At 38.8% G+C, this 15,120-nt stretch overlaps 1 protein-coding gene across 2 annotated transcripts in view; it reads right to left on the bottom strand.

Annotated features, from left to right (window-relative positions):
• Positions 1–8,204: 8,204 nt before the first annotated feature.
• Positions 8,205–15,120, bottom strand: part of COL21A1 (collagen type XXI alpha 1 chain) — a gene marked incomplete at both ends in the record, with an annotated part of 125,616 nt that continues 118,700 nt past the window's right edge. For both annotated transcript variants that reach the window (XM_082848837.1, XM_082848836.1), the window contains 7 exons: positions 8,205–8,392; positions 9,717–9,794; positions 10,604–10,804; positions 11,312–11,366; positions 11,456–11,602; positions 12,184–12,216; positions 14,903–14,947. In XM_082848837.1, coding sequence (XP_082704963.1) covers positions 8,205–8,392; positions 9,717–9,794; positions 10,604–10,804; positions 11,312–11,366; positions 11,456–11,602; positions 12,184–12,216; positions 14,903–14,947 — 747 coding nt within the window. The remainder of the gene's footprint in view (positions 8,393–9,716; positions 9,795–10,603; positions 10,805–11,311; positions 11,367–11,455; positions 11,603–12,183; positions 12,217–14,902; positions 14,948–15,120) is intronic.

The following is a 15,120-nucleotide window of genomic DNA, read 5'->3' as shown; positions in this document are numbered from 1 at the left end:
TTTTGCTTTATATTTTGGACTTTAGGAAAAAAAGAAGAGAAAAGAGAAAGGCAGGAGATAAAAAAATAGAATACAGATCAATTTCAGGCAGGTTTGAAATTGTGAAATGAGGGGAGACTGAAATAGTTATTTGATTTGTTTATTTTTATTTGAGAGTCTTTTGTGTACTCAGAAATACAAAACCATTGCAATTATTTTTGCCCTCAGAATTTTCTTTCCCCTGAGTAATATTATGCACAAATTTCCTTTCATAGGCTTTCATGCAGATTTTCATATAAATACATATATTTGGGAAATAATGTTTCTTTGCCAATTTCTAACACAGAAATTACATAATACTAGGCATAAAAAGTTATGTGGTTAAATATTTATTTTAAATTCCATGCCTAAAGACCAGAATCTCTAAATTCAACAAGCTCTTCTAATTTCATCAGCAGTTAGTCTTGTGGAATTCAGAATTTGGCACCAGAAAACCACATTATTCCACTGACAATTAGATAACGTGGTCACGTCCTTAGAAAGCAGCAACATTAAACTTCAGAAAAAATGAAACTAGAAATTATGATTTTCCTTAACAGCATGTGTATTTTTTTTCCTATTATCCACCATCCCCTCCTTTTCCCCAAGCTGACTAATTTTCTATCTAGTGTTCAATGTTTTCAAGGCATTTAATGAGCTTGAATGCTTAAAATTCTTCAGAGCCTTATTTTCCTATTGACTTTAAAACAATATGGGATTTAGATATGTTAACAAAGACATCACAGTGCTTTTTGCTCTTCACAAAATTTAAAATGGAAAAAAAATATGTTCGAGTACATTTTTTGTTATCTAGATACAGCACGTTTCACTCAAATAATAAAAACCAGTTTCACCAGAAGCACAGAAGAAAGTAAGTAATCTACTTCCAAGGAGTTATTTAATGAATGAATTGAATGAGTAAATAGATGAAATAGGAGAAATAGTGGCAATTATCAACAACAATGAGGTTTGATTCCACACAATCTTAGTCATGTCAGATGCATTTATTCAGGAAAAAATGTTATCACCTCTTCCAGGAACTGTGCAGCATTGCCCATTGGCACTGCTGACAAGGGACCACAGAAGCCACAATCTGGACTGCAGGCAGCCTGTTTAGTTAGTGTAAAAGAGAGCAGTTCCCTAGCTGGCTAGGGCAACAGGGGTGTTACCAATGGTTTTGCTGGCATTAAAGTAGCAAGGGTGAAAAACAGGAATTCTGTTCTACACATTCACAGTTGCATGATGGCAGGTTATTCTTAGGAAGCCTGTTTCATAAGCCCTCACCTTCTTGGGGTCACCGAGGACATGGTGGGTAGATTCTGGGAGTTTTCCATGATTTTAGTAGGACTAATACTGAAACCAAGCAGGACCCTCCTGGGCACTGAAGCCTTTCTGTGTCCCCCGTTTGGTGTTTGCAGAGAATAGGCTTCAGCCTCCATGACCTTCCCTGAGTTCCAAAGCGCAGATTCAAACAGTTGTTAATCAGGGAAGGGAGGGGGATGCAGAGACAAGGGAGGAGCAGTCAAGAAACAATAGTGCAGCCTTGGAGCAGGGTTCTGGTTCCACCTTAAGGGATACACATAATAATATCTTTGAGCTCTTCTGCAGAACTAAAGCCCCTACCAAATGGAAGATGTTAACTACTTGATTCCAGAAAGAAGGTCACAGTTTGATAACCTCAAGGACCACAGTTCATCAGGAGACCACCTGAGGCCAGATTTAAGGAATACAAGCCCTGCACACACCTGATCCTTATTAGCATCCCTGCCCTTGAACCATTGCTATTAAACTCCTCACCAAATCCCCCCCAGGTTGGGACACACAGTTTCTGAGGGCACCAGACCGTTGTGTCCCCCTTTGCCTGGCAAATCAATAAAGCTATTCTTTCCTACTTCACCCAAAACTCTTTGATTTGAATTCAGCACTGGCACACAGAGGCCAAGTTTTGGGCATCAATATGTTGATGTTCTTTTCCCCTATCCCCTCTGCTCTGTCTTATCCTTTTATCCTCAGGGCCACTGGAATGGCATTTAATTAGCTTTTCCACTTCCAATCTTGTCTGGTTTCATCTATTCTCGGTGCAGCCAGAGTGTTTTATCTGCAATGCACACCTCTTCCTGCTATTTCTTCATTACAATCTTGAAAGATTCTTTGGTATCTGCTTTCTCCTTCCCCAGCCCTTTTCCCATTCCCTATATCTCTACTCTTATCTTTTGCCACCCTCAACACCAGCTATCCAAAACCTAAAAATATAGAATGACTATCACTCCCATGGAGCTGTGTTCTCTGGTTGGAAGCCTTGAAGGCAAGGCGGTGATCCCAAAATGTCTGGTGGAACCTCAGCAAGGGAATTTTTTAAAGCTCTCCTGGTGATTCTAATGTACAGCCAGGGTTAAAAAACACAGTAACTTAAACGCTTTGTTTTAAAGATTAAAAAAACAAATTCAGGGAAGTTATCAGATTTATCCAAGGTCACATATCACAGACCACTCCTTAACTGTTTTTTTCTTTTGTCAAAATGACTTATTTCAAAATTTCACTTTAAATTTCACTGTATAAGATCTATAGATACTTTTCAAATTTGATTTAATATTATTTTGAAATGGCAACTGAACTGGGGACATGACAGAAAAACCTTGTTGCTGCTTGTCATTCTCGCTTATTCAGAATGACACTCCAGTCAGCTACTTTAAGTTGTCCTTTTGAAATCTATTTACTCAAAATTTCTCTGTGAAACCTACCTTGGGGAAGGCAGAACCCAGACATAATTTAGTGAGCAGGAACAGTAACGTTCCTTATTTCAAATGTGTTATGCGGGGCAAAATAAGATTCTCTATGTAGCTTTTAAGATAAAATTTTGTTAAAACCTTTGCAGCTCCATTTTACTAAAGTACAGGTTTATTCCTGGTCTTTGTAAACTACAGACAGACTGTTCATTTGAATTTCCCTCTGTCTCCCCATCATGCCTCAGAGCCTTCGAAGATTAGGCTCTCAGTGTCTCAGCCACAGAGTGGGTACTTTGCTGTGTTGACAGCTTACACCATGTACTGTACCAGACCATACGATGTGTGGCTTGACTTTTCACTGTAATAACGATAAGGACAGTTTTCTACCTGCCTCAGATACAACACAGCTGAATAGCAGCTAAGGGGCGGGATCTACAACTGAGGAATCCCAGGAGCGAGCTTCAGAACAGCTCCCTGACAATAAAGTTACCACTCTGAATCAAAGGTCCTAGCCAGAGCACTTTAAGTCAATAAACTAAATCATACCAAGGTAAAGCAGATAGGCAAGATATCAAAATATAAATGGCTTCATGAACTCTGGCTTAGGTGTTCAATTTATAAAACCCTTGTGATTTTTTTTCTCCTTTGGAATAATTAAGGTTTTAAGGATATAAATCTAACTATGCATACAAAACTGAGAAAATGTTCAGGCTAAATATACACAGTGATAGTTTATATGATTAATATAATGAGAGGAAGTTATCATAGCTTATTTCTGTGTATGTGGGTATATATGTATTTTGCTGCCCTCTACTGGGGATAAAAAGAATGATATGCAGCTCCATCTCAATTGAAAATCTCTTCATGATGGAAATGAAATAATTACCTGGTAAAGTTCTAAGAACCAAGGATAAAATACAGTTGATATAAATATAGCTAATAGAATAAAATACAGATAAAATAACTAAAGACTATAAACCCCAGGGGTTTGCTGATTTTTTTCCCACCTAAATTGTTCCCACTTTACATTTTAGACCAGGATGAATCAAAATCTGGTCAAGAGAGCCTTTACTGAGAATTGTTGTTACCCTTAAGACTGAGAGTTTCATTCTTAATGGCATTGAATCAAATTAACTTTATCAGTGTTAGTTGCACAAATATAAAATGTTTTGAATAAGTTTTTTAAATATTTCATCTCAAAATTTGCTAATCTCACATTTTCTGTGTGGCTCTGGTAGATGATCAGACTTTATTCTATGGATTAATATTTTTGTTTTATCTCATTGAATCCTCATAATCCTAATCCTTACTATTAGGTAAGTATTATTAATATTCCTTATTTAATATATGAAGAGACTTAGGCACAAAAAGATAAATACATTTTCTGAAGGCTCCTACTGGAAAAAAACAGTGGGAATATGAACACAGGCAACCTCACTATGGAAGCCATGCCCTTTTAACTACGCTAAAAGGTCTTGCATGTAAGATGTTGGTACACCATTATGGTGAAAATGTATTTGCAGGACAAAACCATTCACTTTTTCATTCTTAAACATCAGTGTTTTATGAGTTAGTCTCGAATTTGTACAAGGCAAAAATATGTTAGGACATATATACCATGATAAATTACAGAAATATTTCATCTTGAGTTACCAATTTTAAAAGCAGATACTGAAAGTAAATACGATTTATATTCCCTAGTGATTCCTCTGTGCATTAGTGACTAATCGAATCTCGGAGACAAAGTTTTGGGTGAAGTAGAAAAGAATCGCTTTATTGCTTCGCCAGGCAAAGGGGGACACAACAGGCTCATGCTCTGAAAAACTATGTGTCCCAACCTGGGAGGATTTGGTGAGGAGTTTTATAGCAATGATTAAAAGGTGGGGTTGCTGATAAGATTAGGGTGTGTGCAGGCCCTGCACTCCTTTAATCTGGCCAGGTGATATCCTAATCTTGATGAGCTTCTCTGGTTCCTTTAATCTGGCCTCAGGTGGTTTCTTGGCTGCTCTTCCCTTGTCTCTGTATCCCCCTCCCTTCCCTATTAGCAACTGCTCAAATCTGCCCTTTGAGACACAGGGAAGGTTGTGGAGGCTGGAAGCTGTTCCCTACAAACAAGAAACAAGGAACACGGAAAGGCTTCCGTGCCCAGAAGCCCCACAGGGTCCCACTCGGTTTCACTAGTTTTTGTTCTCAGTTCTCCAGGCCTTTTCTAATCCCCTAGACTTTGCTCATTTTTATTCACTTGACATGACTTGGTGGGCTACTAATGCCTCCTGGCCTTTCAAATCTCAGTTTATAACTATTGCTTTAGGGAAGCTTTCCCCACACTCATCTGTTTTATGACTTGGGCTCCCACACAAAACACCACACATGGGGTGGCCTACACGATAGAAATGGATTTGCTTTTAGTTCTAGAGGCCAGAAGTGCAAGATCAGGGTGGGTGATCTTCCTGGCTCTTTTTTTTTTAATGCAATTTTTCAAAATTGAAGTATAGTTGATTTGCAATGTTGTGTTAGTTTCAGGTGTACAGCAAAGTGATTCAGCTATACATATGAATCTATTCTTTTTCAGATTCTTTTCCATTATAGGTTATTACAGGATATTGAATATAGTTCCCTGTATGATACAGGACGGCCTTGTTTGTTATCTATTTTATATACAGTCGTATGTGTATATGTTACTCCCAAACTCCTAATTTATCCCTCATAAGTTTGTTTTCTATGTCTGTGAATCTATTTTTTTTTTTTTTTTGCTGTACACGGGCCTCTCACTGTTGTGGCCTCCCCCGTGGCAGAGCACAGGCTCCGGACTCACAGGCTCAGCCGCTCTGCGGCATGTGGGATCCTCCCGGACCAGGGCACGAACCCGCATCCACCGCTTCGGCAGGCAGACTCCCAACCACTGTGCCACCAGGGAAGCCCTCTATTTCTCTTTTGAAATAAGTTCATTTGTATCATTTTTGTCTTTCTCTGTCTGGCTTACTTTACTTAGCATGATAATTCCTGGCTCTTAAATCATCGCCTTATCACTGTGTGCTCACGTGGTCTTTTGTCATATGTGTGCATGTGGAGAAAGAGGGATTTCCCTCTTCCTCCTTTTATAAAGCCACCAATCATATAGGATTAGTATGCCATCCTTACGACCTTATTTAACCTTAATCACAGTCTAAAAGCCCTACCTCCAAACAGGATCCCATGAGGGTTAAGGCTTCAATATATGAATTTGGGAGGAACACAATTTAGTCCATAGCATCACCCTGTACATTTCTATAGCACTTTCTCCTTTCTTAGAATGTATAGCAATCACCTGTTTTCCTACCTGTGCCTCATTAGACATGAGTGTCCTCAGGCCAGACCACATGACTATGTCACCATTGTATCCCTGGCCCAGTCCCAGGCGTTACATGGCCATGTGAAACAGAGCAGGACCCTGTGGGGCTCCTGGGCATGGAAGGCTTTCTGTCCCCCATCTCTTGTTTGTAGGGAATAGACTCCAGCCTCCCTGACCTTCCCTGAGTTCCAAAGGACAGGTTCAAACAGTTGCTAATCAGGGAAGGGAGGGGGATGCAGAGACAAGGGAGGAGCAGTCAAGAAACAATAGTGCAGCCTTGGGGCAGGGTCACCTTAAGAGATACACATAACAATGTCTTTGAGCTCTTTACAGAACTAAAACTCCCAATAAATGGGATATGTCAGCATTCTTCATTCCAGAGAAGACTCCCCTAAGGCCAGATTAAAGGAACCAGAGAAGCTCATCAAGAGGCCAGATTAAAGGAGTGTAGGCCCTGCACACACCCTAACCTTATCAGCAACCCCACCTTTGAATCATTGCTATAAAACTCCTCACTAAATCCTCCCAAGTTGGGACACATAGTTTTTCAGGGCATAAGCCTGTTGTGTCCACCTTTGCCTGGCAAAGCAATAAAGCTATTTTTTTCTACTTCATCCAAAACTCTGTCTCTGAGATTTGATTTGGCATCAGTGCATAGAGACCAAGTTTTCAGCATCACATGTGCTCAAAGCTGGTCGAATGAACAAGGGGCAGAAGGAAGTTCCTATTCTGCCCCTTCACCAGGTCTACCAGGAAATGCTATAATTACCAGGAGTAAGCTGGTCAGGTCTAACAAATATCTGGGGCTTTGCTGGAGACAGAACATCAAAACAAGCCTTAAGCTAATTCAGCTGCTTAATGTATGGGCTTCAGTCGCCTCCAAGGTTCTCATCAAAGTCACAGAAGGACACGTCATCAGTTAAGCTAAACTCTGATTACCAGCCATTCCTGGGCCAGGAAGCAGATGCTGTACCCATCTAGGTGAGGAGCACCCAACCCAATTTCTAAGTTATTATTTCATATGAATCAGTGATTTAAAAATAAGGTAAATAATTTAATAAATTATACCCATTGAATAAATGACCATGTCAAATGGATAATATACTCAAGAATCAGTTAAAATTAAGTATAAAAAAAGACACTGCATTCAGGCCTGTTCAAAACTTTATTGTACTTTGAATAATAAGCAAAGTAACAAAATTTAGAGCATGATAAAGATGGAATATCTCAAATTATGTTCCTTACAAAAGCATTAAGTACAGTACACAAAGACTGTTTATAATATTTTAAAGTCTGCTAAAAATATCAAGACATCCTAGGATTTGTGGAGTTACCTTTCCTGTCAACTAGAGCATTGATTCCCACTAGCTTTGCTACAATAAAAGTTAACATATATGAATGTACACATGTAATAACTGAAATGGAAAATGAAGGCATGCAACAAACATTCCAATTACTAAGCAAGTATGAAGAAGAAAGTCTTTTTGGTATTTTTGAACTTACCATTCCTTTGAACATATCGACCAGGTCCAGTGAAACTTTTTTTCCAGAATGTTCAGAGGTGATATTCAAAACACTGAACAACCCCAACAGTGCATCACCACTGTCTGGTAAGCACAGACACTGGAGTAAGGGCTGATATGGCAGTACGGTCTGTTCCCAAACTGAATATCAGCCCTGATCTCATCTCCCATGTCCAGATGCACGTTTGGACTAATGTAGAAGTGTGAGCTATGAGCTATGAAACACGAAATTCACACAGACAGGAAGTTGAACTCAAATACTCTGCTGCATGGAGGCTGAATGTGAAATTTTTCACAGTGACTGAAACTGACTGGCTGACAGGCAATGGTGTTTTTGTATATTTGACTTTGACTAAAATGAATGGACTTACAAGAAACCCTTGAGATTTAGTTAATGCTACTAATCTAAAGGCTCTGAAGAACTGAGGAGCCTTTAAAATTGGTATATGTGACCTTTTCTATATTTTTCATTAAGGAAAGAAACAATAATAAAAACACCGAGGTACATGAGTTTATTTTCAAGGGATTACTGTTGTTATCTTCCTGAGATGCAAAGACCACAAAAGAAGAGCACCATGCCTAGGCTGCTGAATGAGGCATCAGACACTAATAGTTTGGTCCTTTTCTAAAGGGATCTCTTCTGACAATGACACTAAAACACAGTGATGGATCACAGATGCCCGGGGGTCCTGGCTGCCCTTGGATTCCAGGTTTTCCGTGGTCTCCGTCTTTGCCGGGGAGACCTGGGTCTCCTGGAGGACCTTCTTTGCTTATTCCAGGGGGACCCTCTGGACCTAGGATGGGACATTAGCAATACATGAACAGATGAGTTTGGTTTTGTTGCTGACACAGCTGAATCTGCAAAACATGTAAACTGGTAAAAAGACTCCCTTGAAACTTTTACGTATTTGCACTAAGGTGAAAAGAGGAGGTATCCTCTTGCTAATTCTATACACCTTCCATTTTGAAAAGAACTATCCAAAAGTAACTTTTGTAAAACTAGGCCAAGCTATGTTAATATGCAATCATGCTGCGGCTGAAGACACAGAGCTAACATTCTAATATTTCAATTTGTGGATTGTCCAAACTATTTCTTCCTCTCAGCTTATCTTTTGCCAATATTATTATAAATTAGTAGGTAATATATCAGTAAGCTAAAACTCTAATAAAGCCACTTTTGTGCCATATTTGTAGTCAAAATGACTATTTCCATTATATACATATATATATATTTTAGTTTCCACAAGGAAACACATTGTCATTACCATAGTATACTAGTAATCAATACACAGAGGTATTATAACACTAATTTGTGAACCATAACTTAGTTCAATTAGCATGTTCAAAAAAAGAAAAATTAACTCAAGATATTGGCCTTTTAAAGTTGATGACCCAAAATAACAAAAACAAAATATTTAGGTTTAGGGATGGAGCAGAGTGGACTGGGCACTTTCTACCACTAATATTTCCTGCTACTACTACTACTAAACATTTATTCAGCACTAAGCTACAATTGTAGGTATTGTTCAAAATGCTTTACATACAAAGTATTAAATCATTTGATCCACCCAAAAGCCTTGAGCAGTAATAACATCTAAAATAATAATGATAGTACACATTTATTGAAAACATAACTTTTTCATGCACTGTTCTGATAGCATGACATGTATTAATTCATTTAATCTTCCACCAATGTCATGATGCAAAAGACATCTCATCACTATTTTACAAATGAGGGAACTGACACATGGATAAGTTAAATAATGCAGCTAGCAGAGGCTGGCTTACAAGTCCATCTCAGCATTATTCTGCTTCCCTGAGAATCATAAAGATTAAAGGTGATATACACTAGGTAAGCCTGGGTGACTTGGAACCATCTGAGAACTATTCTAAGGAGTGGTATTCTAAGGAGTCTAAATGATAAGTGAGAGAGAATCCTGAATGATTAATGGATATAATATAGGATAAAACTTCTAGTAGTTAGAGCTCAATGTGTTGAATGTGAATCACTCAAAAAAGGAAACGAAAGTCTTGGTTTCAAATCTTTGGACAGAGATTTATGATGATTTTCTTAACGTAAAATGTGCAGCAACACTTATGAGCATCATCAGTTCATACCTGGGGGACCAGGAGGACCTTGTACTCCAGGGTACCCAAGCCCTTGGCTCCCCTTTGCCCCATTTCGTCCTGGTAAGCCTGCAGAGTGTCAGAGAGGGGAGTAAGCTTACTTTTCCCATAAAATCACTTCCTCCTAGATTGTTTCTTTCAAAGCTGTTAATACACACATTAAAAGAAAAATAAATCTTTAAAAATTAGCCAGCCACCTATTTATTATTATTAACAGGACACAGAATATTTGAAGCGAAACTTTATAAAATGATCAGTGGTCTAGCAAAACATAATGAAGATTAAATATTAAGAAAGGAAAATGGTTTGGAATTATTAGCTCTTTTTGTTACTCATAGTTGTTCTTTTATTACTTTGATGAAACATCTAAATTGTTCCTATAATATTAAATTAAAAGGAAAGAATTATCACCCAACATTTCACATAAATATTCAAAAACAAAGAGCAGTAAGTTGTGGGCTATTAGGAAGTTTGGTCGCAAAACATCATTTTTCTTATAGAAATTTATAGAAAACAATTTTGAATATGGTTACAGAAGTAACCAAAGTCAAAATAAAGGAAATGGTGTCTGTGATGTTCTATTTAAAGACCTAATTAGACTCAAGCAAAATTTCTAAGTACATTGTCAACATTTTCTGATTTACAGGTTCACATGCTTCATAACGTTGACCTCTCTCTTGACTTTAGGATATTCTTTCATGAAATAGAATGACTGTTCTTTAACTCAGTTGACAAATTATTTAAAGACTTAGGGATAGAAAAATTTTTTGTCTGCAAGAAAACAAACAGGAACTCTTGCCTGTTAAATAAGTTTAGGATGTGAATACAAAAAATACCCTTTTCTGTTACTTATTTGCTTACACATACAAACTAAGTACCTTTTAATCCTTTGGCACCTGGGCGTCCCGGAGCTCCCATTAATCCAGGAACACCATCTCTTCCTGGCAAACCAGGGAATCCTCGGGGACCTTCTGGGCCCATGGGACCAGGTGGCCCAGGAATACCAGGAGAGCCACGCTGGGACTGGCAGTGATCACAACTCTGAATTCTTCCACTTTGAAGTAAGACAGGTAGCTGGGCTTAAAAGCAAAGAAACCCCATCCCTTATGTTTAAATGGTGAATGGGCATTAATAATATCACTCATATTTTTTCTAAATTTACAGATACATATCTCTTGGCCAATAATTTCACTTCTAGAAATTTAACTATGGAAATATCCATTGCTCTGTGCAATAATTTTATTGTGGCAATTGCTTCAAGTAAGGGGAAAAAGGAAATGCCCCTCTAAAAGAAACTGGTAAATTAAATTATAGATGTCATATTATGAATAAAATTACCAGAATTATGTCAGGGAAGAAAATTTAATCAATGGTGAAATAATGATAAATTGCTTTATTAAAAAGATTACAAAGGGTACATATAATATTTTACCTTTATAAAAATACTTATCTGGAAAATAAAAACGAGAGGTTGATAAATGTCCTTTATTTTCTTCATCCTACTTATATCTTTTATAATTCCTACAAAGAATTTGTATTACTTTTGAAATTTGAAAGTTATCAAAATCTCTATGTTGGAGACTTACCTCTTAATACATCAGTGCAAACTTGTCGAATAAACTGTTCTGAAAATTCTCTCCCCTGCATCAAATTATTAAGGGTTATAACATTGACATACCAAGTAAAAAGCAACAGAAATATGAAAACTGTGAAAGAAGCAGAATACATACGGGCTTCCCATCTAGTCCTGGGGGTCCCTGAGGACCTGCTTCCCCGGGTTGCCCCTGGGGACCCGTAGGCCCCATCAGACCATTCACTCCAGATTCTCCTTTGGGTCCAGTGGCACCTCTGGCACCAGGCTCTCCCTTTTCACCTCTCTAAAAACAAAAGAAATCTTCAAAAGTTCTATTTAAATATTTCAGGAGGTATAAATGCATCATAAAAGTCTTAAGGATATGGATATGAAAATATATAAACATATATCTAAGTTATATAGGAAATTGTTGGGAAACACTGTAATTGATCAGGAAGGAAATTTCATATTATATTAAACTGTCATTTATCCATCCATCCAACCCTACAAATAACCACTACCTAGTACATATATTGATTAAGCAATATGCATAGTGCCAGAGATACAATGATGAACGTGACACAGTCTTGTCCCCAAGGAGTTTAAATCCTAGAGAGATAGATGTAGAAATACACAATATTCTTCATTGAGAAACATGCAGAAAAACTTAGCTCCTAATTTAGAAGAAAAATCAATATTACTGGCAAATATGTACCATTTCATACCTAATTCAGTGAATCTACATATTCTGAAAATCTCTATTTAGGAACTACTAAAGAACATGAAAGTTATTTTCTGTTTGTGATGTCAATAGCTAGATTTATACAGTATTAAAAATCAAGCCATGAGGACTGAACAGACAGCATAATACGTGAAGAAACATACCTCTCCTTTTGTACCATGATGGCCTTGAATTCCCTTTGAAAATTAATAGGGAAAAAATAAATAAGTAAATGTGCAAGCTACAGTACTAGCAATGTGGCATGCACCCTTTACCACACATTTAATCAAACTTTAATTTTCAGTTTGGATCTATGTTCATCGGTGATATTGGTATGTAGTTTTCTTTCTTTGTAACATCTTTATCTGGTTTTGGTATCAGGGTGATGGTGGCCTCGTAGAGTGAGTTTGGGAGTGTTCCTCCCTCTGCTATATTTGTAGTGAGGTGGATGGACCTAGAGTCTGTCATACAGAGTGAAGTAAGTCAGAAAGAGAAAAACAAATACTGTATGCTAACACATATATATGGAATCTAAGAAAAAAGAAATGCTCATGAAGAACCTAGGGGCAAGACAGGAATAAAGACGCAGACCTACTAGAGAATGGACTTGAGTATACGGGCAGGGGGAAGGGTAAGCTGGGACAAAGTGAGAGAGTGGCATGGACATATATACATTACCAAACGTAAAATAGATAGCTAGTGGGAAGCAGCCACATAGCACAGGGATATCAGCTCGGTGCTTTGTGACCACCTAGAGGGGTGGGATAGGGAGGGTGGGAGGGGGAAACAAGAGGGAGGAGATATGGGGATATATGTATATGTATAGCTGATTCACTTTGCTATAAAGCAGAAACTAACACACCATTGTAAAGCAATTATACTCCAATAAAGATGTATAAAAAAAAAATCGATCAGCAAGTAAAACACTCTCTGTAAGGCCATTCTTTAAATATGCAAGTTTCTGAAGAAATGCAGGGGTTTCTACCAGACAGAATATTACAAATGGAGCCAGAGTAACAGGAAAGATAAAATAGTAAGCTCTCTGGACTAGAACCAAATGAGAGCTAAAACTGAAAACAGCTGTCATCTGAGAATCCACTAAGATGATTTCATGAGGGAAACATTCGCTTGGACCCCATTCACAATGTGAACGCCAGAAAAATCACACACGTGCAGCCCTTGGTAGGACGACAGTTAACTAGGACTTTGTTTACTTTGAGAGATTGGGACAACTATTCAGCTGTTGAGAGGCAATGGCTGTCCTGCTCCCCCACCCCCACCCCGCCCCCTGCCATTCTCCCTGTAGACTCAGTTCCTGGTGGTGGAAAACGCAGCTTCCAACACACCCAGGACAGAAGCTTTCTAGGGAGCCCAAATCCTGCCTTGGGGGAGCAGACTTCCTCTTTTCCTTGAGAAGTGAGATAAAAGAAAACAAGTTAGGGGAAACTTGCAGAGAGTGTCATCTGTCAATCAGTGAGCTAACCAAGTTGTGAACTCAAAATCCAAAGAAAATATCCTTCTATCAGATAGTTACTGTGAATAACAATTTGGGGTAAAAGGCCTGGGTTGTGGAGGGTGATGGATGAAGGGGTGAGGGTCCTCCTATGAGTAGAGCTGTTTAAAGATGCTGTGTGATTAACTCAGGGAAACAGAGCAGGTCAGAGGGGAATAGGGACAGAGCTGACTGTCACCCAGTGGTGTGAGTGGAGTGAAGGGACAGGAAAATGAAGACCTTTTGTATTGCACATAACTGTAAGCAGGCAAACTCTGTCCATTTCTCCTTTCAGTGATTCTTGCTCTGAAGTTCACTTCTAAGTTCTCAATTTTTTGACATGTAACACTCACCCTCCATATTACACAACCTTGGGGCCATGTGCTTTCAAACACTGCCCCCCACACCAATGGTCTCCCCCATTCCTCCAAGTGAGGGACCCAGAGACCCCTGTCCTTGGAGACATCACCTCACAGTTCTATCCCCCTACCTCCAGAGTCAGTGTAATCACTGAATCTTTCTCCCACCCACACTCCCTAATCAGTTGGATGCTTTTCTTTTTTTTTTTCTTTTTTTTGTGGTATGCGGGCCTCCCACTGCTGTGGCCTCTCCTGTTGTGGAGTACAGGCTCCGGACGCGCAGGCTCAGCAGCCATGGCTCACAGGCCTAGCCGCTCCGCGGCATGTGGGATCATCCCGGACCGGGGCACGAACCCATGTCCCCTGCATTGGCAGGCAGACTCTCAACCACTGCGCCTCCAGGGAAGCCCAGCTGGATGCTTTTATTTGTCCAATATGGCTCTGACTGAACCTACATGCCACTTGGCAATCTCACCGAAACATGGCTTCATGAGGAGAGTTTAGTCAAGGAAGAAGCAAGGCAATCTTATTATGTATCTACTGCACAACACAGTTCTTCAAGATGGCATTTTAATTCATCTCTAGTGTAGTAAATTATATCTTTGAACAAACTAGAGGGAAACAAGGACATTCCTTCACTATGTATGGCCTCAACTACTCACATTTCAAGGAGAAAATCGAAACTCAACAGTAGGAACAGAGATGCTGCCATGTATGGCTGCCTTGGGCCAATACTACTCCAAGAAATGGGTGGAACTGTCTACCTTTAGTCATTTATTTGGTCAGAAGAAAGCATTGAAAATCAAGTTTCACAGCCACTGAGAGTATCAGCATGGGAAAATGAAAATATAAATCAAAAGATTAAAGTTGTGATCACCATCACCACTAGAATTCTCATCCTTGGGCACTTAGAATGTACTTAGAATGCAGGCTACATCTCCCCTTCTCCCCACCCATTTTTATTTGCAAGTAACCCTCTCTCAGGGGGTTCATTATGTGATTCATTATTTCATTTTCCATAAAAAAAAATACCTGTGGCCCTGGAATCCCTGGTCTTCCATTCTCTCCCTTTTGACCCTTTAAAATTGAATAAATGTTATTCATTAGTTTGCACACATATGATGCAATCACATATACAACACAAACTATGTACTGTGCTGTCATCTAGAAGAAAGGTCACAAGAGCAGTGATGCAAATATGTAAAATGATGTAAGAGAAGAAAAAAAGAAGTGAGAGGAACGTCAACCTA

Source organism: Leucopleurus acutus, assembly GCF_964270905.1.
Source record: "Leucopleurus acutus genome assembly, chromosome: 10".
Lineage (NCBI taxonomy): Eukaryota > Metazoa > Chordata > Mammalia > Artiodactyla > Delphinidae > Leucopleurus > Leucopleurus acutus.
This window is presented reverse-complemented; position numbering and strand designations above follow the sequence as displayed.